At 39.5% G+C, this 25,756-nt stretch overlaps 1 protein-coding gene across 9 annotated transcripts in view; it reads left to right on the plus strand.

Moving 5' to 3' along the window:
• PLEKHA1 (pleckstrin homology domain containing A1) overlaps nucleotides 1–25,756 on the plus strand; it is a 58,760-nt gene that overhangs the window by 21,207 nt on the left and 11,797 nt on the right. For 5 of the 9 annotated variants that reach the window (XM_089898274.1, XM_022568542.3, XM_022568543.3 and 2 more), the window contains exons 3-7: nucleotides 4,675–4,731; nucleotides 6,972–7,017; nucleotides 13,188–13,285; nucleotides 19,123–19,248; nucleotides 24,155–24,298. In XM_089898274.1, the coding sequence (XP_089754400.1) occupies nucleotides 4,675–4,731; nucleotides 6,972–7,017; nucleotides 13,188–13,285; nucleotides 19,123–19,248; nucleotides 24,155–24,298 (471 nt within the window). The remainder of the gene's footprint in view (nucleotides 1–4,674; nucleotides 4,732–6,971; nucleotides 7,018–13,187; nucleotides 13,286–19,122; nucleotides 19,249–24,154; nucleotides 24,299–25,756) is intronic. The other 4 variants (XM_089898275.1, XM_089898276.1, XM_089898277.1 and 1 more) reach the window with 2 other exon arrangements.

Below are 25,756 nucleotides of genomic sequence, written 5' to 3' on the forward strand. Positions count from 1 at the left end.
TCTATCCTGGAGAGTGTTCCGTGAGCACTTGAGAAGAAAGTGTGTTCTGTTTTTTTTGGATGGAATGTCCTATAAATATCAGTTAAGTCCATCTTGTCTAATATGTCATTTAAAGCTTGTGTTTCCTTATTTATTTTCATTTTGGATGATCTGTCCATTGGTGAAAGTGCGGTATTAAAGTCCCCTACCCTTGTGTTACTGTCGATTTCCCCTTTTATGGCTGTTAGCATTTGCCTTATGTATGGAGGTGCTCTTATGTTGGGTGCATAAACATTTACAGTTGTTATATCTTCTTCTTGGATTGATCCTTTGATCATTACGTAGTGTCCTTCTTTGTCTCTTGTAATAGTCTTTATTTTAAAGTCTATTTTATCTAATATGAGAATTGCTACTCCAGCTTTCTTTTGATTTCCATTTGCATGGAATACCTTTTTCCATCCCTTCACTTTCAGTCTGTATGTGTCCCTAGGTCTGAAGTGGGTCTCTTGTGGACAGCATATATACAGGTCTTGTTTTTGTATCCATTCAGCCAGTCTGTGTCTTTTGGTTGGAGCATTTAATCCATTTACATTTAAGGTAATTATCGATATATATGTTCCTATTACCATTTTCTCAATTGTTTTGGGTTTGTTTTTGTAGGTGTTTACCTTCTCTTGTGTTTCCCGCCTAGAGAAGTTCCTTTAGCATTTGTTGTAAAGCTGGTTTGGTGGTGCTGAATTCTCTTAACTTTTGCTTGTCTGTAAATGTTTTAATTTCTCCATTGAATCTGAATGAGGTCCTTGCTGGGTAGAGTAATCTTGGTTGTAGCTTTTTCCCTTTCATCGCTTTAAATACGTCCTGCCACTCCTTTCTGGCTTGCAGAGTTTCTGCTGAAAGATCAGCTGTTAACCTTATGGGGATTCCCTTGTATGTTATTTGTTGCTTTTTCCTTGCTGCTTTTAATATTTTTTTCTTTCTATTTAATTTTTGATAGTTTGATTAATATGTGTCTTGGTGTGTTTCTCCTTGGATTTATCCTGTATGGGACTCTCTGTGCTTCCTGGACTTCATTGACTGTTTCCTTTCCCATGTTAAGGAAGTTTTCAACTATAATGTCTTCAAATATTTTCTCAGTCCGTTTCTTTTTCTCTTCTTCTGGGACCCCTATAATTCAAATGTTGGTGTGTTTAATGTTGTTCCAGAAGTCTCTGAGATTGTCCTCAATATTTTCATTCTTTTTTCTTTATTCTGCTCTGCTGTAGTTATTTCCACTATTTTATCTTCCAGGTCACTTATCTGTTCTTCTGCCTCAGTTATTCTGCTATTGATTCCTTCTAGAGAATTTTTAATTTCATTTATTGTGTCGTTCATCATTGTTTGTTTGCTCTTTAGTTCTTCTAGGTCCTTGGTAAACGTTTCTTGTATTTTCTCCATTCTGTTTCCAAGAATTTGGATCATCTTCACTGTCATTACTCTGAATTCTTTTTCAGGTAGACTGCCTATTTCTTCTTCATTTGTTAGGTCTGGTGGGTTTTTATCTTGCTCCTTCATCTGCTGCATATTTCTCTGTCTTCTCATTTTGCTTAACTTGCTGTGCTTAGGGTCTCCATTTCGTAGGCTGCAGGTTCATAGTTCCCGTTGTTTTTAGTGTCTGCCCCCAGTGGGTAAGGTTGGTTCAGGGTTGTGTAGGCTTCCTGGTGGAGGGGACTGGTGCCTATGTTCTGGTGGGTGGGGCTGGATCTTGACTTTCTGGTGGGCAGGGCTACGTCCAATGGTGTGTTTTGGGGTGTCTGTGAACTTAGTATCATTTTAGGCAGCCTCTCTGCTAATAGGTGGGTTGTATTCCTGTCTTGCTGGTTGTTTGGCATGGGGCGTCCAACACTGGAGCTTTTGGCCATTGGGTGGAGCTGGGTTTTAGTGTTGAGATGGAGATATCTGGGAGAGCTCTCGCTGATTGATATTACATGGGGCCGGGAGGTCTCTGGTGGTCCAATGTCCTGAACTTGGCTCTCCCGCCTCAGAGGCTCAGGCCTGACACCAGGCCGGAGCACCAAGAGTCTGTCAGCCACATGGCTCAGAAGAAAAGGGAGGGAAAAAAAAGTAAGTAAATAAATGAATAAAATAATTTAAAAAAATTATTAAAATAAAAAAGTAATAAAAAAAAGAGAGTAACCAAACCAATAAATCCACCAATGATAACAAGCACTAAAAACTATACTAAGATAAACGTAAAAATCAGAAACAAGTCAGTCGTAGACAGCAAACCACAAGTCTACAGTTGCTTCTAAAGTCCACCGCCTCAATTTTGGCTTGATTTGTTGTCTATTCAGGTGTTCCACAGATGCAGGGTACCTCAGGTTGATTGTGGGGATTTAATCCGCTGCTCCTGGGGCTGCTGGCAGAGATTTCCCTTTCTCTTCGTTCTCTGCACAGCTCCTGGGCTTCAGCTTTGGTTCTGTCCTCACCTCTGCGTGTAGGCCGCCCTCAGCCTTCTGTTCCTGCCCAGACGGGACGGGGTTAAAGCCGCAGCTGATGCGGGAGCTCTGGCGCACTCAAGCCAGGGGGTGGGAGGGGCACGGTAGGTAGAGTTGGAACGTGGGAGGAACCTGCAGCGGCAGAGGTGCTGTGTGTTCTCCCAGGGAAGTTGTCCCTGGATCGTGGGACCCTGGCAGTGGCGGGCTGCAAAGGCTCCTGAGCACGGGTGTGGATAGTGACCTGTGCTTGCACACAGGGTTCCTGGGGCTGCAGCAGCAGCATTAGTGTTTCACGCCCATCTCTGGGGTCTGAGCTGATAGCTGTGGCTCACGCCTGTCTCTGGAGCTCGTTAAGCCAGTGCTCTGCCTTCTGTGGGCAGACAGGGAAGGATTCCCCTCTCCTCACACACCCTGAAACAATGGTCTCTCGCCTCTTAGGCAGGTACAGACTTTTTCCCGGACTCCCTCCTGGCTAGCTGTGGCGCAGCCCGCTTCAGGCTGTGTTCACGCAGCCAACCCCAGTCCTGTCTCTGGGATCTGACCTCTGAAGCCCGAGCCTCAGCTCCCAGCCCTGACCTGCCCCGGCAGGTGAGCACACAAGCCTCTCCGGCTGGTGAGTGCTGGTTGGCACCGATCCTCTCTGTGCGGGAATCTCTCCACTTTGCCCTCTGCACCCCTGTTGCTGTGCTCTCCTCCGTGGCTCTGAAGCTTCCCCCCTGCCCACCCCCCCCTCCCACCCCCATCTCTGCCAGTGAAGGGGCTTCCTAGTGTGTGGAAACTTTTCCTCCTTCACAGCTCCCTCCCAGAGGTGCAGGTCCCATCCCTATTCTTTTGTCTCTGTTTTTTCTTTTTTCTTTTACCCTACCCAGGTACGTGGGGAGTTTCTTGCGTTTTGGGAAGTCTGAGGTCTTCTGCTAGCATTCAGTTGGTGTTCTGTAGGAGTTGTTCCACCTGTAGATGTATTTTTGATGTATTTGTGGGGAGGAGGGTGATCTCCATGTCTTACTCCTCTGCCATCTTGAAGGTCCCAAAAGGTTGATTCTTAATCTACAGTGGAGGAAACATTCAAAATCAAGATTGTTTTACTTTTACTTTTGAAATCTGTCAGTCTTTACGTTTATATTTATTACTTTTTTCCAGATTCTTTTATCTGATTTTCCCACCTCCATCTTCCCCCTTTATATAATCCATCCAGTTTGTTATAAGATATATTAATTAAAACACAGTTTGATTACAGAACTGCTCACAAAGCCTTCTTTAATGTTTTCAAATTCTTAACAGTATAAATTCCTTGCTAGTTTGTTTCTTATTTAGGTCCTGTATAATTAGGTTCTTAGTTCAAGTTCCTAAACTGCTGTTTCTTTCTTCAGCCCTCTGTGACTGTATTATGGCCCAACACAGCCTTTTTCCCATTTCAGTAGAGGGCTTCTGGACATCCTCACCTGCTTGCTGTAGCTCATCTGTTTTCTCTGCCTGGAATATTCTCTCTCCTGCTTTTTGTGTTTCGGAATTTTTCTTTAATAAAGTACAGCTTAAAAGCCCTTCATTCTTTCACTGAGTCTTTCCTGATAGCCTCAGCATGAAATGATTCTCCTTCTTCTTAATTTACCCTTAGCTCTTTTAAGACACAAACTACATCTTAAACTTGTTAAGGGAAGAATAAAAATATTTTTTTATGAAAGTGCCAATATATACATTCCCTGAATATGGTTTTAAAAGTATCAATAATTTTTTGGAAAAATGGTATAAATGTAGATTAGTTATGGTGTAATAAATACTAATATGACTTAAATGAGGGAAAATCCAGTCTTTTTCAAGAGAGATATTTGATTTAAAAATTTTAATAAAACAAAGTTACATGTATACTCTTTTGAAATTTCTTACATTTGTGTTTGTTTTATGTCTAAATACTTTTCCCCATTGCTTTCTGGAGTAAAATCTGATCTTGTTTATGAAAAAGAAAAGTTTAGATACAGTGCTAACAAAATAGCCTTTTAGTTATAAAATGCGTTGTGGTGGAGCAGACTAGAGTTCAGTTTTGTTATCCATGTTGTCCACTTGATTTCAGACTTAGTAAATACTTGAACTGGAAAGTTAATTTGTAAAGTGTGACATTTAAAAAAATCTGATTTCTTAACTTTTTTTGGTGTGTGTAGAACATTTTATATGAAATAAATTTGTAATGTTGGATAATAATTATATATTAATAATCTGTTTATAGAACCTGCCTTCTGGATCATCACGTGTTGGAGCCATTAAACTTACCTACATTTCAAAGGTAGTCTCTCTGTATTGTCTTACATTCATGCATGAATTAAAATCCCTTAGAATGAGAGTGTGAATAAAAGGAGCCATCTCCTCTCTTTGCCATTTAAGATGATGTTCTGGTTCATAGTACATTGAAAACAGTACCTGATTACTATGTTTAGGAAGTTCTTTGATAAAATTAGGAAGAATATGGAGTTAAATTACAGGATGTGGCAAATTGAAAAGTTAACATTAACTTTTATGATCAGGTATGTGAACGTCAGAAGGGGAGATTCGTCTGTTAACAATTAGGTTCTGTCTTTGGGAAATCTGGAGAAGATTTTTCTAAGTCTGTATTTATTTATTTAAACTGTAATTTTTAATCTCATTACCTTTGTTTGTTCCTTTATGTTTTACTTTGAGGAAAATATGAACCATCTTCATGATAAAAGATGAGTTTCTTTCCCTCATTTGACTTGGTCTCTACTAACTTGTTTTCTTGTTTGTTGATTTTTCTGGAATTTTTGCAATACTGTTTTTCTTTTCTTTTCAGAAATTTAGATTTGGTATTAGGTAGTTTTTTCCCTCTTATTGTCTCTTCTTAGTGTTTTGGGAACTGAGATAGAGAGATGCTGAGGAACTAGTTTTGTTTTGCACAAAGTAATAAGCTTGATGATGACTTAAGATGAGATACGAAAAGTAGCAACTCAGTATGATTAATATGCATATACATACTATTATGCACACACTGAGACTTGTTAGCAAAGGTCTTCAACAGAAGAACAATTTACAAGTGTGCCTCTATTTAAAAGAAAGATATTTTGATTAAAAAAAGCTGTTATCAGCATCATAATAGAGCTATTCATTCTCATAGACCAAAAAAATTACATATTTAAAGGGAACCATTTTATGTTAAAGCCATATTATGTAAATTTGCAAAAGACAAATATTGTTGAAGTATATCTCAAGTGTTCCTGTAAATTTAAGACATTTAGTAATACTTCAGGGTATCTTACAGCTTAAATTCTATAGAGACTATCATTAGGAAGCAAGTGTAGAATTCCATTGTAGAATAAATTGTAGATAATTCTGGCCCCCCCTCCCCTTTACTTGATTGCCTACAGTACAGGTATACTACAATGTAAATATGCTGCCAGGGACCTTTGACTCTTAATGAAGTGATGTGGAAAGGCCTGTTTTCTTGGAATAGGCATTTGAGGTAGAAATTGCCCATGTGCCTGTATCTTTTCAATTGCTTGTTGCCTGGTCTTTTTAAAAATTAAGGTATTAACTCAGCAAAGCAGGCAGACTGACTGGCCAGCTGCATTCCCCTCCTCCATTGCTTCCTTTTTAAAATATAACCTTCCCTGTGTAGTTCTGTTAGGTTTCATCTCTGTCCCATAGCTTACTGAAGTTTGAATTGTACACCTTGTACTCTACTTTAGACACGCCACTTTTTCCTCAGAATTTATTCCTGGAACAAATTTCATTGTGACTCAGTGCTCAATTTGTAGTTGAGATCAGTCAGGAACCCCAGACTTAGAATTCCTTCTGAAGGTACAGAACAGATGCTACAGTTGTAAGTTCTAACACTGGGCAACAGCATGGCAACAGTCATGAATGGGCTTCCATGTGAGCTACTTTATTTAAAGGGCTAGCAGCAACCAGGTGCAGCTAGTTGCTTCACCTTCTAAACGGAACCATGTGCTGCTTTTAGTAAAGGGGGGGCCCATTATCCTAGAGTATTTTAATGTACAAGTGGGAATCCAGTGCCATTTTGATTTCCTCATTGCAGGTTAATGCCTTCTGGATTTTTGGACTTTATTACATATACAATCTCCCCCTTACCCACCACCATTTCCTCATGCAGTTCACAGCTAATTTAGAAATATGCAATTTGGCAAGAATTCATAGTTTCTGTGGAGTATTCATTGAGGGTATTTTGAAAACTACATTAAACCAAAAATATGTGTATGTGTGACATAAAACTTAATGGTTTATTTTCAATTTCTTTGCACTTCCTTTGAAGAAAAAACAATTTTGTTCAAAGAGAGCATAGAAGTATCATTTGTTTTAAACATCTTAAAGTTGGGACCCATATTCTAAATTTAATTTACGGTTCTTTTACAGTTGCCTTAAAGTTTAATTTTAGATCTGTGTGCTAAATGCGTATGATTACTGGGAAATCATACATGTGGAATTCACGTAGTGTTTAAGGTTGGCTATAGTAGCACATGAAGAAGTGAGTGATTCATCTCTCTTTCTTGTTAGGTTAGCGATGCAACTAAGCTAAGGCCAAAGGCTGAGTTCTGTTTTGGTGAGTAGCCATATTTTATACGTTAGTTATTTTAAGTTAGACTAATATAATTTCATCATATTGTAAGAAAAAACAGTCACAGAAAACCACACAACACAATCTTATAGGGTAATGAATTATTCTAAGGCAAATTCCCTTGAAGCTATCATCTGGTGAAGAAATAAAACTGCTCCCCAACCCCTGAAGCCTCTTTCCTGTGTCCCATCCCAGTCACAACCTCCTCCCACTCAGCCCGTGTGTAATCATTATCTAGACATTTATAGTGATCACGTCCAGCGAGATTAATTTTAAACGCTCTACCCGATATTATTTGATATTCAATACTTAAATAACAGAAAGGATTTAGTTTGCAGCTTATGGGTAATGAGAAGTTTACGGTTTGGGAGCAAGGGCAGTTGAGGGTATTGGATTAAGTGCTCAGTGAACATGTAATGAATGTCTGGTGTACGCACTGTGCTTGCCATGGGGCTATGAGAGTAGTAAGAAGCAATTGCCACCCTTAAGAATCTCACGGGCTGGCTGTGTCACAGGCAGATACCGTACCAGGGAGTTATCGTTGCATTTATCACAGGCGGTAGATAAAGCAATGTACAGTCTATTCAAGGAAGAGCTTCAGATCCTTTTTGGACATCTTGGGAGTGAAGGGAGCCACACTGGATGAGACTAACCTGATCATCCTTTATCACTGGGGAGAAAAGATGGGAGGACAGAGGCGTGTAGGGGAGAAGAACAAGGTGTGTGCAGAGAACTGAGCACTCAGTAAAGCTGGAGAGAATGGTGAGAGACTGAAAAGTAAAAAGAGAGGAGTCAGGGTGTAATGTGTTGACAAGCAATTTTTTTTTTTTTTTTTTTTGCGGTACGCAGGCCTCTCACTTTTGTGGCCTCTCCCGCTGCGGAGCACAGGCTCCCGACGCGCAGGCTCAGCAGCCGTGGCTCACGGGCCCAGCCGCTCCGCAGCATGTGGGATCTTCCCGGACCGGGGCACGAACCCGTGTCCCCTGCATCAGCAGGCGGACTCTCAACCACTGCGCCACCAGGGAAGCCTGACAAGTGATTTTCCTTGTTTGTTTCTTTTATTTTCTGGAAAACGAGAGAAGAGAAATTAGAGAGCATCTAGAAAGTAGATATAAGGTGAAGGAAGTTTTTTTTTTTTCTTATGGATTGGAGAGCTTGATGCAAGTACATTAGTTAAGTGGCTTTTGAACTGCTGTTCCTAACACAGATCCTGAATTAGGGGGAAAGAGGAGGTATGAAGAACATCAAAAGGAAAAGCACAAAGACTCGGTGACTGGATATGTGGGAGTTGAAGGGAAGAGAGAGGTGTCCAGTAGGTTTGCTTCAGGGAAAGAAATGAGGGATCCAGGAGAGCAGATTAGATAGGGTGAAATGTTCGGTAAGGAGTTTGAATGGTGGGGAAACGTCCAAATGGAAATATTCTGGTGACAGTAATTGAGGACTGGATGGAGCTTGAAGATCAAGAATGGAAAACTTTAGAATCTGTTAAAATAGTGGGTGTACTTGAAGCTGGGAGGATCGATATGCTGTTAGAGCGTATGTTAGTGGACATTAGTGATGAAAGGGATGAAAATTAGGAGTTTCCAGCTGACATCAATAGGGACTATTTTACATTAAAGTAAAAAAGATACTTCTTGGGGTAGAATTGATGTTAAATTTCTTTGTTTTCTTTTGCTTGAAAAGAGCAGGTTTCTTCTGTAGGCAGTATGTTAGGGATAGCATCTGATGGCAATCATATATATCCAGTAAGAAAATGTGATATGAGCAAGATGTAGTATAGCTGTTCAGAGAATCCTCTATAATGCTTTTATTGCCACTAAGAAACTAATAAAAAGTCATGTATTTATTACAAATTTATAATTTTTGGTTGCTAAATAGGAAAATGCCTCAGAACCTTGTTGAATGGAAGGCTACTGGGGCAAGTCAAGTGATAGAGAACTTTATATTTTAGAGTGTATCATGTGCATACTCTTGACAGGTCTTTAATGTAAAATCTCAAACATACAGTTTGAAGGGCTTGCAATATACAGTAAAAGATTTGCTATTCAGTTATTGGGGTATTTAGAATGAGTGATTTTAGTTGAAATCAGAGATTAACAGTTATTTATTGGTCTGCCAACAGTTTATTGGTCCTTTACTATTAGAGGGAGTAAAGATTCATAAAATGTTTGCCTTCAGAGAGAGGCACTGGCTTCTAAAATGGAACTACAGCTTCCATTCAAAATGGCGACATAAAGACTTTCCTTCCCTGTTTCCTCTCAGATTGCCCCCAAACAGTGAGAACAAGAAACATCCAAACCATCTTTGCTGAAACTAGCAGATTTCTGTAATCCACAGTGTATAAAGATGGAAAGTGGATGGAGGAGGAATAAATGACTTGACAGAGTAGAAGAGACCAGTGGAAGGTAGCTATTTCCATGTCCTGCCCCCACGCCAGCTCTGGATAGACTAGGTGTTGGCTCTGGTCTGGGGAGGCAACAGGGAGGAGGTACCCAACACAGGGACTTTGTTTGCATGTCTACATAGAAACAACCTCTAGTCCCTACCTCCATCTGGCTCCGGCAGGCAGCCACCCTTCCCCCATCCCAGCGAGGAATGGCATGTGTAGTATCTCCAGAAATAGAATCAGTGAGGCTGTGTGCATGGGGACAGTAGTCTCAGAGAAGTGGGGGGATGAGGCATGAAACAGAAAATGGGAGGATTAAATGAAAAAGTCTGCACACTGAATGCAACTCTTTCCCGTGTCCAGGCCCAGAGCACCAGGTAGCCAGGTGGAGGTGGGGCAAGAATCTGAACACCCCAGAGAAGAGAGCCATAGGTACTGACAGCTGGGCATTTCTACCAGAGGAGCTTGCTGTACAGCAAAGCCCACCAGTCAGAAACCCTACATATATTCAAGAGAGCTTCCAATCCGTTTTTTGTTACCTTGTTTTTAAATATGGTACCAAAATGCAATCCTGGTCTTGGCCAGTCCAGGATTGCATGACGTTTGAGAAGAAAGAACTGTCACATAGGAAAAAGAACATGAGACAATGCAAAACTCCGAAGAAGAAGTCAAAGAAAGCTAAAAATAAAACAAAGATAAATAGTAGGAGAGAAATAAGAAAATTAAATTAGAGTTTCCATTAAGAAAGCCAACGTCTGACTAATAGAGAAGGAAAGGATGGAGAAAGAGTAGAGATAGAGAAAACGGGAGAAAATTGGCAAAGAAATATAATAAAATGTCTCATAACCGTTTGCTCCATAACCATATTTGAACCGTAACCAGTTGATCCTAGGTTGTGAAATGATTTTTGTTTGGAGTCAAGCTAATGTTTATGCTTCAGGTTTTATCCATTTGGTACATTCACTTTGATGGTAAAGACTTGAAATGAAATAAGGGAGTACTTAAGTGAAAAGATAGTAAGCACACAAGCCTCTGCTATGCATTCATTATACACAATGAAACCCTTGCCTTAAAAGCATGGAAACTTACAGGTTTCATACAGTTTATTATTATTATTATTATTAAAAGTTTTTTCCTTCCTTTCCCTGTCCACTGTTCCTCCAGCATTGCTAATATAAGTTTTTAGTAATTTGCTTTACATTTTCCACAATACTTCTTTACTTGGAAACCTCCAAGTGATGATGATGGTGATGAAGGTGATGAAGATGGTGAACAAGAATACCTGTTCTATCCCAGGCACTGTGCTAGTTTCTTTACACAGATCACCTCCACCCCCCAAGGCAGGGATGGGTGGCATTCCACTTCATAGATGAGGAAAACAAGAGTCAGAGATTAAATACATTTTATAAGATGGTATTGCTAGTAGGTGCATGAGCTAGTCAGGTCTGCCAACTCCAGGCTCTGATTCTCCCCCCTGTCATATCGCTGTGCCTTTTCCTGCCATTAAATAATGCTTAAAGCACATGATTTTTTATTCAGACTGCAAAGTGTGCTGAGAGTCTTTTTAGAGGTGTATTTGCCTCTCTTCTTTCCCTTCAAAGAGCTCCTTATATAAATGTTATTTATTCAAAAATATGCGTATTAAGCACTTTATAGCAGGTGCAGTGTATTACCCAGAGCTTAGATTTTTAAACTCTTGAGATGTTTTAGGTAGCTGCCCAAAACAACATTGAGGGGGAAAATAGCTGTTACGAGGAGAGCTCAGCTTTAGCCGGAGCTCGAAAAAGACTATGAAAGGATGCTTTACTGATGGTTAGAAATTAAAAACAGAAGCTATATACTGACATATGTAATAGCCTAGTGAGTTACTAATTTATCTTAATTTATGGCATTTATAATTTCTCCAATCTCTAGTAAGGTATAAAAGAACAGATTTATAGTGTGTTAAATTTCTTTAGGTCCAAACTAATTGTTTTATAGCACTTCACAAGATAAGACTCTCATATCAATACAAGAAAGCTCTTGTTTAGTGTCTTGGTCTCAGTCTCAATTTCATAATCTTGTGTATTTGAGAAATAAGCTTTTTTCCCTTGAGGGTTTTCATTACCCGCTTTCCTTAGTCACATTCAACTGTTAGTATACCATTTAAAATTTTGATGGAGACTTTTGGAAGTTATTTGTATATTTACAAAAAAAAAATTGCAGCACTGTAGCTATTCAGATGCCTTATCTCCTAGAATAATGTTTGTTTTTAAAAATAAATCGTGTGATGTATAATTAATAAGCTTTAATTTGAACATTGACTAGTAGTTTGTCAGCAACTATATGCAGGTGTGCTTTGCTTTATAGAAGTCGGTAGTCACTAAAGGGGTGTATGTAAAATAAATTGCGTAAAAAGTTCCAAATGTATTAAGATTATAAACATAAAATGCATAAGTGCTGGAAAAATAAAGCTGTTTATTTTTATAATCTTGAGTTGGAGAGACTTTCTTAATATGATGTGAAAGCTAGAATCATTAAAGGAAAAGGAAAAGAAGAAGATTGATAGACTGGTTCTGATTGATCAGAGATACCATGAACTAAGTGAAAAGACAAATGATAGACTGGGAAAAGTACTTGAGATAAAACAAAGGATTAATACAAAAGTGCTTATAAATCAGTTAAAAAAAAGTCAACAACTCGGGAGAAATATGGGTAAAGAAAATAAACAGCTCACAAAACAGATGCAGGTGGCCAATAAACATATAAAGCTAATTGTCTCAGTAGTCAAAGAAATTCATATTTAAACAAGGTGTAATTTTTCACCAGTTAGCTTGGCAGAGAGTCAGGAAAACACACCACACTTGGCATTTCAAACCCAGGGCATTTGTTACAGGGAATTGGATAACCAGATGTTGAAAGGCTGAAGGAGCACAAAGGGAATGCTGAAGTAACCCACAAATTGGAACCTGCATGAAGCAGCTACCATCCCCAGGGCTGGAGAGAGGAAAGGGAGGAGATGGTCTTACCAGAACCTAGGACTTTCTGAGGGGACTGCAAGGCTGATGGAGGGAGGGAGCAGCAGAAGAGCCTGGAGCAGTGGCCATTGTGTGTTGGCTGCTGCTGGAGGGAGACCAGCAAGAGCAGGACTCTGCATGGGAGTCCCCTCCGCCACCTCCCTCCCACCTTCCAGGCTCCCGCCAGGAGCTCCCATCGGCAGAACATGGCCCGTGCTGGCAAGGAAGTCTAGGAAATAATGTCACAGAGCCTTGGGGCTGAAAACAAGAGGTACTGGTGAGGACTATTAGACAAGATAGGCCTTTGGATACACTATTGGTAGGAGTGTAAATGGATTCAGCCTTTGGAGAAGACAATTTCCTAATATCTATAAAAATGTTAAATGTGAATTTTCTTTGACCCAGTAAGCCTATGTTAAGAAATTTATCCTATGCTAATGCTATCCCAAGTGTGGAGAAGTATATGTATATGTTTCATTGGGATATTTTATATAGTTTCAAAAATCAGAAATAGCCTAAATGTCCATCGACAGAGGATTGGCTAAATAAATTGTGGTATTTTTATATTTACTGAAAAACGTGGCCATTAAAAATGAGAGTTTTACCTATGTTATTGAGTGGTAAAAGAAGTATCATATATGGTCTAACATTTTGTCAAATTCGAGAGAGTCACAATACTGAAGCTTGCAAGGTTTTTCAGCTGCTGCAGACATAAATTTTGAGGTAACAAGTGCAAAATTTCATATGTTGTAGTTTGTTTTGTCTCTCAACAGTTATGAATGCAGGGATGAGGAAATATTTCCTACAAGCCAATGATCAGCAGGACCTAGTAGAATGGGTAAATGTGTTGAACAAAGCTATAAAAATTACAGTAAGTATTTGTACTTTTTGTGTGAAAAAATTTTAATGTGTGGATGTGATCTTTACCGTTTGTAACGATACTTACTGAGTGTCTTCAGCTTATCAACAGTTTGTCCCAGAGTTACTCAGAGTTTGTTTAAAAGACAGGTTATAATGTGAATGAATTTTCTTGTACATGGTAACTATTGGCCCTTAAAATCAGCCCATAGATGCCTTTTTAACCCATTGTGTACCTAATAAGGGTCTATATTACTGTAGATTTTTTTAAAAAAATTATTTATGATACTTTTATTATTTTTTTTTAACTTTTAAAAAATTTATTTTTGGCTGCTTAGGGTCTTAGTCGCAGCATGCCGGATCTTCGTTTAGGCATGTGGGATCTTTCCTTGCAGCGCACGGGCTTCTCTCTAGTTGTGGCGTGAGGGTTCCAGAGCGTGTGGGCTCTGTAGTTTGCGGCATGCAGGCTCTCTGGTTGAGGCGCGCAAGTTCAGTAGTTGTGGCGCTTGGACTTAGTTAACCCGCGTCACGTGGGACCTTAGTTCCCCGACCAGGGATCGAACCTGTGTCCCCTGCATTGGAAGGCAGATTCTTTACCACTGGACCACCAGGGAAGTCCCTTACTGTAGATTTTAACCACTGTTTACAGTAGTGTTTCTAGGGGAAAATGCATGTAGAGTTTTACCTTGAGGATATGTTTTTACCCCCCAGGGAAGATTAAGAGACTTCCTGCCACCTACCCAGGGAATAGGAGTGGCATTCCATCTCTCCTCTAAGCCGTGACTGGGACTGGCGTTAGGTAGGTAGGAGTTGAAGATAGGAGTGGGACAAGGCAGACAAAGGGCTTAGAAATGACATATGGGGATAGGATAGGGACTGATCGGAAGAGCTGTGGCACCCAGAGGGTCCTGCCTGCGTGGTCCTTGAGGGGTTTGTCTCAGGCATCGCTTCTTTCCCTCCAGTTCCCGGGCACTTTCCTCCTGTGCTGTAGCTTCCTGCTGCCAACCTGGGCTTCTTTTCTTGGTTTTCTGATGAAATCAATATGTTTTGATTATTTATAGTGTGCCAGGCCTTGCACTGAAGGTTCTACATAAAGTATCTGGAAAAGTGAGACTTAGAAGGATTGAGTAACTTTTATGGGTTAAATGGCTGGTAAGTTGTGGAGCCATGAGCCACCCCATCTGCTTGACTCTGGAACCTAACCCTGAAGTGCAGCACCTCACTGCTTCCTGAAAAAAAAGAGCCTCCTTCCTTACTCTTTGACCCTGAAGCAGAAAACAAACTTGGGGGAGAGTTTACTACTGCTGCTGGTGAGCAAGTAGGCAGGAACTGTTCCCTGATGAAGCCTCTCCTTCCCTTTCTCCTCTTTACACACTAGTGGAGAAAACACACACAGCAGGCCCGCATGGGAAGTGTGGGCAAGGAGGTCCTGTGTGAGATCCGTGTAAATTGAAGTGTATTTTTACTAAAATGAGGCTATTTACTGACCCTAAATGACTTACTCTTTAAAAACATATGCCCTGACAGCATATGTTCGTTTCCATTTAAATAAGTGATTCCATATTTATATCACAACACAATAAAGAGTTAATATAATTAAAGCTGTTCTCAGAGTTAAGTCGATTTTTTATCTTGCACCAGAACAGCTTGTTACCACATGACAGAAAACAGCCACGCACTGCATCTGATCTGTACGTGGAGCAGCAGTTATTTTAGGCTTGTGCAGTTTCAGGAAAGCAATTTTAAACTGATTCGGAAGTTCATTTTCTTAAAAGGTTTTAACTGATTGTTTTTGACTCTTAATAAATAAATATTCCCTATTTGGAAAATTTCTTTAGAACGACAACATGTAGTAACTTTACTGAATTAATCTATTTTTTTTACACTTGCAATGATAAGCAGCACTGGTTTCTTAGAGCTTTAAGAGAAAAAGTAGTGAATGGTCTCAGGCTTTTTACCATTTGGGAGATTCATGAATTGCTATATCTAATTTATTAATGGTATCAAACCATCTTATACAAGTGACACTTTAAGCTTATTCAAATGCAAGAGAAACTGATGAGGAACTGGGTAATGTTTCAAAGTATGTGGACTTTTCAATAGCTTTTGTGGTCTTGCAGCTGTTACATGTTGAAATTTTTATAGTTTTTAAGATAAATCTTGATATTTGTGTTTTTATAATTCACATTTAGAGAATATATATTTAAGATATAGAAATCCGTAGCCAGTCAACAAAGTGATTATAACTATATTAAAGTGAGTATAGAATTGATAGCACTTACTAAAAATCAGTTTTATATAGATACACATTAACTCATAGAATAGCAAGGGAAGAACTTCCCATGCTTTAATAAGATATATTTTTAACTTTATTCTTTGAAAAATCTTACCAGTTTTAATTGCATATGCATTTTACACATTTCAGTGCAGAATCTTTAATTTGTCATACTTTACTATGGAAATTGCTGGTGATTTACGTGTAGATTTCTTTGAATATTTCAAGTTTACATTTTTAATGTATGTGCAGTTTACCTTTCTGTGGAGTCACTCCAAATGAGATTTTGGTGAACCTATGTAATTTAGTAGTCCGCTGAGTACAATGTAATATGTAAACTTAAAAGTTTTGGAAATCCAAAATTAGATTTTGGAGGTAGGTCAGAGGTGATTAGAGGGTAGTGGGTAAGGGAATGGTGATTATTTATCTACTTATTAATTATAGTACCATGCCGTCTTAATGGACCATCATCCAACACCATAGTTTATGGCTTTCCTTACTTTCATGAAGTCTTTTTGAGTGTGTGTTGGTGGCTACCATTAAAAAATTTTCCCCCTATTTAAAAAAAAGAGAGGAAGAGCAATAGTAGAGGAACAACCCTGAAGGAAGTATTGACTAGAGTTTGGAAAATCAAAAAAAATTTTTTAAATAAATTTATTTATTTTATTTATTTATTTTTGGCTGTGCTGGGTCTTTGTTGCTGCGCGCGGGCTTTCTCTAGTTGCGGCGAGTGGGGGCTACTCTTCGTTGCGGTGCGCGGGCTCCTCATTGCGGTGGCTTCTCTTGTTGTGGAGCACGGGCTCTAGGCGCGCTGGCTTCAGTAGTTGTGGCTCGCGGGCTCAGTAGTTGTAGCTCATGGCTCTAGAGCACAGGCTCAGTAGCTGTGGCACACGGGCTTAATTGCTCCAGGGCATGTGGGATCTTCCTGGACCAGGGCTCAAACCCGTGACCCCTGCATTGGCAGGTGGATTCTTAACCACTGCACCACCAGGGAAGCCCTCAATATTAGATTTTAACCTAAAAATTAATGTTTTTAAATTATGGCCAAAATTCTAAACTTTTTTTTTTTTAATTGACAACTGGGAGTAGACAGAATAAGCTGAATACAGGACTTTAGCCCTAACAGAAGTGTGTGCCCCAAAGCCTGCAGGTCATGGGTAGACCCCTCAGAAAGATCCTAACACCCAAGAGTTTGTTCTTGCATGCTTTAGGTTTCAGTCTTTAAGCCCTGCCATTATTCTCCATTTTGTTCATCTGTTCTCTAGTCATCTTTACCTTTTATTTTTTCTACTATTAGAATTTCCTACTGTTAGGATCATGTGCAAATGTTTGCCAAAAATACATTCAAATCTCTCACAAAACAACAGTCAGAACAATAAAGGATAGGGAAGCAAGGGAGAGGGGAAAAAGGCAATAGGCAACGAAACCAAGCATGTTCAATGTCTTTGACATTTGCCATCTGTCTAGGGAGGTCACTTTAAAAAAAAAATGCAATTCTAAGTTAATTGTTGAACTGTAACATTGGAATTACGCTATACTTAGCATTTTATTTTATTATAAGGACAAGCAGTAGGTTTAACAGCATAGGGAAGGATTTTTTTTTTTTTTTTTGCGGTACGTGGGCCTCTCACTGTTGTGACCTCTCCCGTTGCGGAGCACAGGCTCCGGACGAGCAGGCTCAGCGGCCATGGCTCAGGGGCCCAGCAGCTCCGCGGCATGTGGGATTTTCCCAGACCGGGGCACGAACCCGTATGCCCTGCATCGGCAGGCGGACTCTCAACCACTGCGCCACCAGGGAAGCCCAAGGATTTTTAATATACTGTCATTTCTGAAGAAAAATGGAAAAACCAATGTAAATTTTAGTATATTTTTAGGGTGATATTAAAGGTGTTTTTTAGGATATTCTCATGTATGATTAAGTCCTCAACTTCTTGAGAGAGAATAGCCACTTTTTATATGGGTCACCTTTTAACAGCACATTTCAGCTAATACATAAGTTGAATAGATAATTCTGTCTCTGGTTTCATATTCTTTTAATGCCATTTTCTGTTCTTAAGGATAACTTGGCCACATTGTCAAAATAATTGAAATACATGATGCTGTTCATTAGAAAACACTGGGACTTCCTTAGCAAATTGTTTCTGGGTGCAGTGAACTTTATAGCCCTTTCATTCTTAAGTATTTTTGCAAATCTCGTCAAGTAAAATTCTGTCCATTATCATATTGCCTTTAAAAAGCACTCCAAAATGTGCAACCTCTTAGAAAAGAAGTCTTAGAAGAATTCAGGCTTTCCCCTCCAGAATTCATTTCTCTTCTCTGCCTTTCTTGTTTCCTTCTTTCGTTTTTTATTTTTTAACTTAAAGTTTTTTTTATTTTTAAATTTTATTTATTTGTTTTTTATTTTTGGTTGCGTTGTGTCTTCATTGGTGCCCATGGGCTTTCTCTAGTTGCAGTGAGTGGGGGCTACTCTTAGTTGTGGTGCGCACAGGCTTCTCATTGTGGTGGCTTCTCTTGTTGCAGAGCATGGGCTCTAGGCGCGCAGGCTCCGTAGTTGTGGTGCACAGGCTTAGTCACTCTGCAGCATGTGGGATCTTCCCGGACAAGGGCTTGAACCCATGTCCCCTGCACTGGCAGGCGGATTCTTAACCCTGCGCCACGAGGGAAGCCCCCTTTCTTTTGTTTCTGCCCACGACTGGTATTGTAGTTTAAATATGGAGAGAGGGTGGAGGGTTGGCCTAAGGCCTGGGGAGAGAGTCATTAGGGGAAGCATCTAAAAGGACAAGATCCCCTGTCCTCGGGATGTTGCAAAATCTTGGGCAGGAATGGAGGAAAGGGAAAGGTAACAGCACAGAGAGGTAATACAATGTCAAGTGCTCTGATAAACTAGGGATGTAGTATAGTGGTTAAGTGTGGAAGAGAGTTACACGAACTTAGCTAGAAAGTGGAACAGCCAGGATCTAAACTGATGTTCCTGGGACTTCCCTGGTGACACAGTGGATGACACTCTGTGCTCCCAATGCAGGGGGCCTGGGTTTGATCCCTGGTCAGGGAACTAGATTCCCACATGCATGCCGCAAATAAGAGTTTGCATGCCACAACGAAGGAGCCTGTGTGCCGCAACTAAGGAGCCCATGTCTTGCAGCTAAGGAGCCCACGTCCTGCAGCTAAGGAGCCGGCAAGCCGCAAAGGAGCCCACCTGCTGCAACCAAGACCCAGCACAACCAAATTAATTAATTAAAAAAAAAACTTATGTTCCCTAATGCCCCTGAGCCTGTTTTCTTACTGCTACGGTGGCGATGCTCCCCCTATGCATAGGGTTGACAGGAGGGTTAAATGGGAAAATATATGAAATAGTACCTGCCCAAGTAAGCACTCAGTAAATGATGGCTGTGTCATAAAGTAATACTGTAAAAGAAAAATTAGTATGAGAACTTAAAGGGGTATATGCATATACTAAAAATAATTTTTATATATGCCAATTATATATAAATTGATGATCAGTTGGAAATTCTGTGATAAAGAGGGTCTCATATATAATGCTTGTTGCAAAATGATTCATTGACTTATTATTTTAGGTACCAAAGCAGTCAGACTCACAACCTCATTCTGATAACCCAAGTCGCCAAGGTGAATGTGGGAAGAAGCAAGTGTCTTACAGAACTGACATTGTTGGTGGTGTGCCCATCATTACCCCAACTCAGGTAATAAATTAATTCTTCTATTGTGTGATGGCTTAACTACTGCATATTGATTTTTGTATTGCTATCAAAAGTCAAACAGTACATCTTTACTGAATTAATGCAATAATTAATACAAAAATTTTATATTTATTTCTTATTTCAGAAGTATGTTTTTATTGTAAAATATCTGGAAAGCATAGATAAACAACATTTAGCACTTTTCATGTTTTCTTCGGAGCCTTTCTTTGTACTTTTGCCCCTAGAAATGGGGATACTTTGTAAACAGCTTTTTTCACTTACATCTCAAACATTTTCCAAGTCATCAAAAATTATTTCATGTCATTTTTCATGACTGTGTAGTAGTTTTGCCATGAACTTACTATAAATTACAAACCCTCTGTTGTTGGACAGAGTTCTTTTTCCTTTCTCTTTCCTTTTTTCTTTTACAAACAATGTTAAGTGTTGTAGGAAGGGGAACCCCTTCCAGGGCCCAAGAGTAGGCTCTTGTCTAACACCCGGAAATGAATTGTCTGAGGAGACACACGTGCTGACAAAGCAAGAAGCTTTATTGGGAAGGGGCACCCAGGCGGAGAGTGGCAGGGTAAGGGAACCCAGGAGAACTGCTCTGCACGTGGCTCGCGGTCTCAGGGTTTATGGTGATGGCGTTAGTTTCGGGGTGGTCTCTGGACAATCACTCTGACTCAGGGTTCTTCCTGGAGGCGCGTGCATTGCTCAGCCAAGATGAATTCCAGTGAGAAGGATTCTGGGAGGTTGGTAGGGTATACGGACTGGCTTCTCCTCTGTCCTTTTGACATTTCCCGAATCCTTCTGGTTGGTGGTAGCTTGTTAGTTCTATGTTCCATACCAGGACCTCCTGTTGTAAGAACTCATGCAAGTGGTTACTATTGTGCCTGGCCAGAGTGGGCGGTTTTGGTCAGTGGCTCCCCTAACAGAAGTAGGAAAAACCCACTCTTCCTCCTGTGTTTCTCCCGTACTCTCACACTGCTACACTCACAACACTTCTGACACGAAATGAGTGGGGTTTTCCCCCTACACAAGCAATGCTGTGACACCAGCTGGGTGTCCGACAATTTATCTCAATTCTGACACTGCCTATCTGGATCCCACAGGTGAAGGGCTCAGTCCCACAAGACTGCCCCTCCCCCCCCTTCAGATGTCAGTCGTAAGTCCACGTTGTTACCTGTGCTTCTGACTGATGGGCTATAAATTCGAGGTTCCTGTGGCCCCCTTATTGGGTTCAGTTAGTTTGCTAAAGCAGCTCACAGAACTTAGGAAAACAGTTTAATTACTGTATACCTGTTTATTGTAAAAGGATATGATAAAGGATACAGATGAACATTCAGATAGAAGAGGTGTGTAGGGCAAGGTATGTGGGAAGGGGTGTGGAGCTTCCATGCCTTCTTTGGGTGCACCATTCTCCCAGTACCTCCGTTAATTCACTAACGCAGAAGCTTTCTGAATTCCATATTGTAGGGATTTTTATGGAGGCGTCATCACGTAGGCATGATTGATCATCCACTCTATTTCCAGCCCCTCTCCCCTCTCTAGAGAGTAGGGAATGGGGCTGAAAATTCCAAGCCTTTAATCATGACTTGGTCTTTCTGGTGACTATCCCCCATTCAGGAGTTCACCAAGAGTCACCTTATTAGAAAAAAAGACATGCTGTCACCCAGGAAATTCCAAGGGATTTATGAACTCTTTGTCAGGAAGCAGCGTCAAAGACCAAATATTAGCACAAAAGATGCTTCTAGTGCTCTTATCACTTAGGAAATTACAAGGGTTTTAGGAGCCCTGTGCCAGGAAGTGTGGGGCAGGTGGGGGCAATGAGATATTTTCCATTATCTCGTAAATGCTTTGATGAACATGCTTGTAGCATAAACTTTAGAGCCATAGATAATATGTTTTAAAGGATAAACTCCTGGAGAGAAGATTGCCAAGTCAAAGTGTTTGTAAATATGTGTAATTTTTTAAACCTGTTTTTTTACAACCTGGCCTAGATGAACTAAACAGAAGACTGGAATTTTAAGTCAGTTCTATCCCCAAAGTACTGGTATGCTGAGTTAATTCTTACTCTTGGGTATTATGGAAAATATAAATTTATTTTAAAGTTTTTGATGAAATTAAAACTTGTATGCACTTAAATTTCTTGGGTTGCTCTTAAGTAAATGAGTTTGTAATGCAAATTAAATTACTAGCAGTTGAGAAATGAAGAATTTTAAGGTAATTAATTGATATTGCCAATGTGAGGCATTTTCATTACCTGTGTGCCTTTTTGTACTTAAAAGACTTATTAATTAATTATTGAGTGCTTTCTTTATGCTAGACAGAGGATATATGTATTAATGAGCAAAAATTCCCTGCCCTAATGGGAGGTTACATTTTTCACCAAAGTTGGATAAAAAATAAACTAGGAATTTGTGTGTGTGTGTATTTACTTTCTTAAAAAAGTAATGATTTTAACCTGTAAGACTTCTGGTTAAGATAGAGCTAGACTAAGCTGCTTTCACCTGTATTATGTCTTGTGTTGATAGAAGAGCTAAGACAATTTGTCTTTAGTTGTATTAAGATATTGTATTTGTTTGTATCTGTGGCTGTCTTAATTTTGTATAGAATTAAGATTTGTGTTTTAATTTTGGTATCGATTATTCAGTAGGTTCTAAGAGCGTATGGCAGGTGCAATATTAAAAAGATCCCAAAGAATTGTATTGCTTTATCATTTTACAATATAGTTTATTTAAAGTAGTATTTACTCATTATAAAAGTATTCAGATAACAGTAACAAAATGACATCTCATTTGCATGATTAATTTATTCAGTAACTATTGGTTTAGCAGGTTAAGTGCTAGGATTACAAAATTAAGTACATAATTAGTGCTGTTGACCTGTCTAAATGTAGAACAGATTGAAAATTCCCTAAGATATGACTTGAGTACTTAGTTTTTCTCTCGAGATTTAGGAGTTCTTGAAAATACACCTTTGGTTGATTTGTAGAATAGATTGTCACCTGTGTTGTACGTTATAAATAAACAGGAGGCTAATGCTTTGGGGAACATGAAAACCTGAGTATAGTTAGGTTTTTAAAAGCACTGGACTGAACTGTTAAAAAAAAATTAAAACTGCGAAACTTTTAGAAAATAGCAAAGGAGAAAATCTTGAGGATCTAGGACTAGGTGAAGAGTTTTTAGACTTGACGTCAAAAGCACAATCTATATAAAGGGAAAAAATTGATAAATTGAACCTTATCAAAATTAAAAATGTTTTGTCTGTTGAGGATGAAAAGAAAAGCACCATGCTGGGAGAAAATATTTGCAAAACCGCATATACAACAAAGCACTTGTATCTAGAATATATAAAGAACTATATCAACACTCAATAGTAAAAATACCAAACAGTCCAGTTAGAAAATGGGCAAAATTCATGAACAGAGATTTCATCAAGAGATAAAAGATACGGGCTTCCTGGTGGCGCAGTGGTTGGGAGTCCGCCTGCCAATGCAGGGGACACGGGTTCATGCCCCGGTCTGGGGAGATCCCACGTGCCGCGGAGCGGTTGGGCCCGTGAGCCACGGCCGCTGAGCCTGCGCGTCCGGAGCCTGTGCTCCGCAGCGGGAGAGGCCACAGCAGTGAGAGGCCCGCGTACCGCAAAAAAAAAAAAAAAAAAAAAAAAGATAAAAGATACACAGGTGGCAAATAAGTGCTAGGAAGGATATTCACCATCATTAGCCAGTAAGGAAATGCAAATTAAGACCACAATGAGATATCACCATATAGCTATCAGAATGACTCAACTAAAAATTAATGATAACACAAATGCTGACAAAGATGAGGAGAAACTGAATCACTCATACATAACTGGTGGGAATGTAGAATTGTACAGCCACTCTGAAAAGAGTTTAGCAGTTTTTTATAAAAGTAAACTTGCAATCAGTGTATTAACCTAGGATTTGCACTCCTAGGCATTTATCCTAAAGAAATGAAGACTTATGTTCACACGGAAACAGCATGAATGTTCACACAGAAACAGCGTGAATGTTCACAGCAGCTTTATTCCTAATAGCCCAAATGTGGTAACAGCCCAAGTGCCATTTCAGGGGGTGAATTAGCCAGTGGTACGTCCAAACCATGAATACTACTCTCAATGAGAAGGGTCAGACGGTTGGTACAAGGACCAACCTGGCTCCAAAGTGAATGCAGAGTGAAAAAAGACCATCTCAAAAGCTCACCTACTGTATGATTCCATTTATATTAAATTCTCTAAATGTCAAAATAATAAAGATGGAGAACAAATTAGCGGCTGCCAAGGAACTGGGGATAGAAGCTCTAAAGGGGTAGCCCAGGGGAGCATATCGTGAACACTCTGTACATTGGCGCTGGTGGTGGTTACACAGATCTGGCAATAAAATTGCATAGAATGATATATACAGAGACAATGAATGCATGTAAAACGGGTGAGATATGAATAAGGTCTGCGAAATGTTTCGGTGTCAGTTTCGATAATGTGCTATAGTTATACAGTTTCCCTGTTGAGGGAAACCGGTTGAAGGGTACATAGGACCTCCTGTACATTGTTTTTTTACAACTTCCTGTGAATCTTTATAATTATTTCAAAATTAAAAGTTATACCCCCCCAATCCAGCGCCCCCCCCAGCAAAACAAAAACCAAAAAACACTGGTGGCAGGACTTTTGCAGAAAAAGAGAAATAGAAATCTGTGGTTTAATCAATGGTATTGAAAGTTATGATTAAGTATCTCGAATTAATTAGAAAACTCTTTACTCCAAGATCCGTGCTTCTAACTGAGCTAAGATAGATTTTAAGATTATTCTACTAGAATGACACCGTGAACTACAAGTATGCTTTGAAGGTAAACAAGCAAAAAAGGAATATCTTTATTTTGCTTCATTTTAGAAAGAAGAAGTAAATGAATGTGGTGAAAGTATTGACAGAAATAATTTGAAGCGGTCACAAAGCCATCTTCCTTACTTTACTCCTAAACCATCTTCAGATAGTGCCGTTATCAAAGCTGGATATTGTGTAAAACAAGGAGCAGTGGTGAGTAGTTTAACAAAATATGTGAAGTAATGAAAAATGAGTATATATTAGCAAACTCTCAAAATGGGTTAGGGTTAGGGTTTGCTTTGTTTTTTGAAAGATCCAAAGTGAAAGACCAGCTTACTGACCAGGAGTCATCGGATAGAATAGGGGTTATTCTGTGTTCAAAACTCAGTGCTATTATTTTCTTGGTCTGTGGGTGGCTGGATAAGTTAATGCTTATTACCACTAACCTTCAGTTTTAACTGAGCTTCCTAACAGCTTAAATTTATTCCAGAAAGTTTTTCTGTTGATTTTTTTACCCCCCTTGGGAATAGGTCAGGGAAAGGGAGCTCTAGTAGGGAGATTGGCAGGAAAGGGGAGACCAGGGGAGCAGGGTGTGGAAGGATCACTTACTTGATTCGGGGTTGGGCGACCCCAGTTGAAAACACTGAGACCTTGGGCTACTTACTTAACCTCTCAGGCTCTCAGTTTCTTTTTATGGAAAATTATATTATAAAACCTACCATCCAGAGGCCTTTTTTGAAAGATATAAATAGAAAGCACTTAGCATAGCACCTGGTCCTTAGTAAGAGCTATTACGTCTTGGCCCAGATATTCTCACACAACCAGATCCATAATGGTGAATTGTGGGAAGAGCAAGTAAATTTACCGGTGTTTATGAATCCAGAATACCTTTCTAAAATGTGAACTAAATCTATAGACTTTCATGAGAAAATAAACTTCAAAGTTTAAAAATAAAAATTTAAAAATTTCTGTGAGTAAAAGTACTTAAATGTCTACTGGCGGTTCTGCTTGACCTCACATCGCTTCTGGCAAGTCTGATCAGCTTAGGTCAGCCAGAGGAAGGTTCTTTCAGCCCTAATTGTGTGATCTTCTTTAGGCTAAGGGAAATGAAGGTAAGGGCTGAAGGTTTTTCATTCCAGCATGTCTAAGGGTAAAATCAGAATTCTCATCAGGTCGAGTGTTAATTAGGGCTTTTAAAGAGACATTCCTTTCTTTTTGTTTTACTCTTAAATCCAAAATACTAACTAACCCTTAGAGATATTGAAGTACTTTCACAAAAGCTGTAATTTCATTGACAGAAGATATTTGTACAAAGCATATTCACTTTATTAAATACGTGTTGCTTTCCTTCTTAGTATTATAAAGTACCTGTAGAAGGATTCATGCATTTTACAGACGAGAAGCTTGCTGTGGTTTAACATTTCCTGTGCTTGCTGTTGAACTCTTGGTAGCATTTACTTTGTGGGGGATGGGGAAGTGCTTTTTTTTTTTTTTTTTGACTTTTAGAGCATAAAAAAAATAAGACCATATTATAAAATCATACAGTAAGAGCTGAAAGCCAGCCACCAGAGTTGAATTAGGAGTTCAAGGCCTGAGTAGCAAAAGAGATGAAATTTCCTATATCTCCTCACTAAGGGATGGTAGTAAGGTTTTCCAGCGCTTGACATTTCT

The sequence above is a fragment of the Delphinapterus leucas genome, chromosome 16 (assembly GCF_059928025.1).
Source record: "Delphinapterus leucas isolate spDelLeu-1000000601 "Yukka" chromosome 16, BTC_Dleu_Yukka2, whole genome shotgun sequence".
NCBI classification, from domain to species: Eukaryota; Metazoa; Chordata; class Mammalia; order Artiodactyla; family Monodontidae; genus Delphinapterus; species Delphinapterus leucas.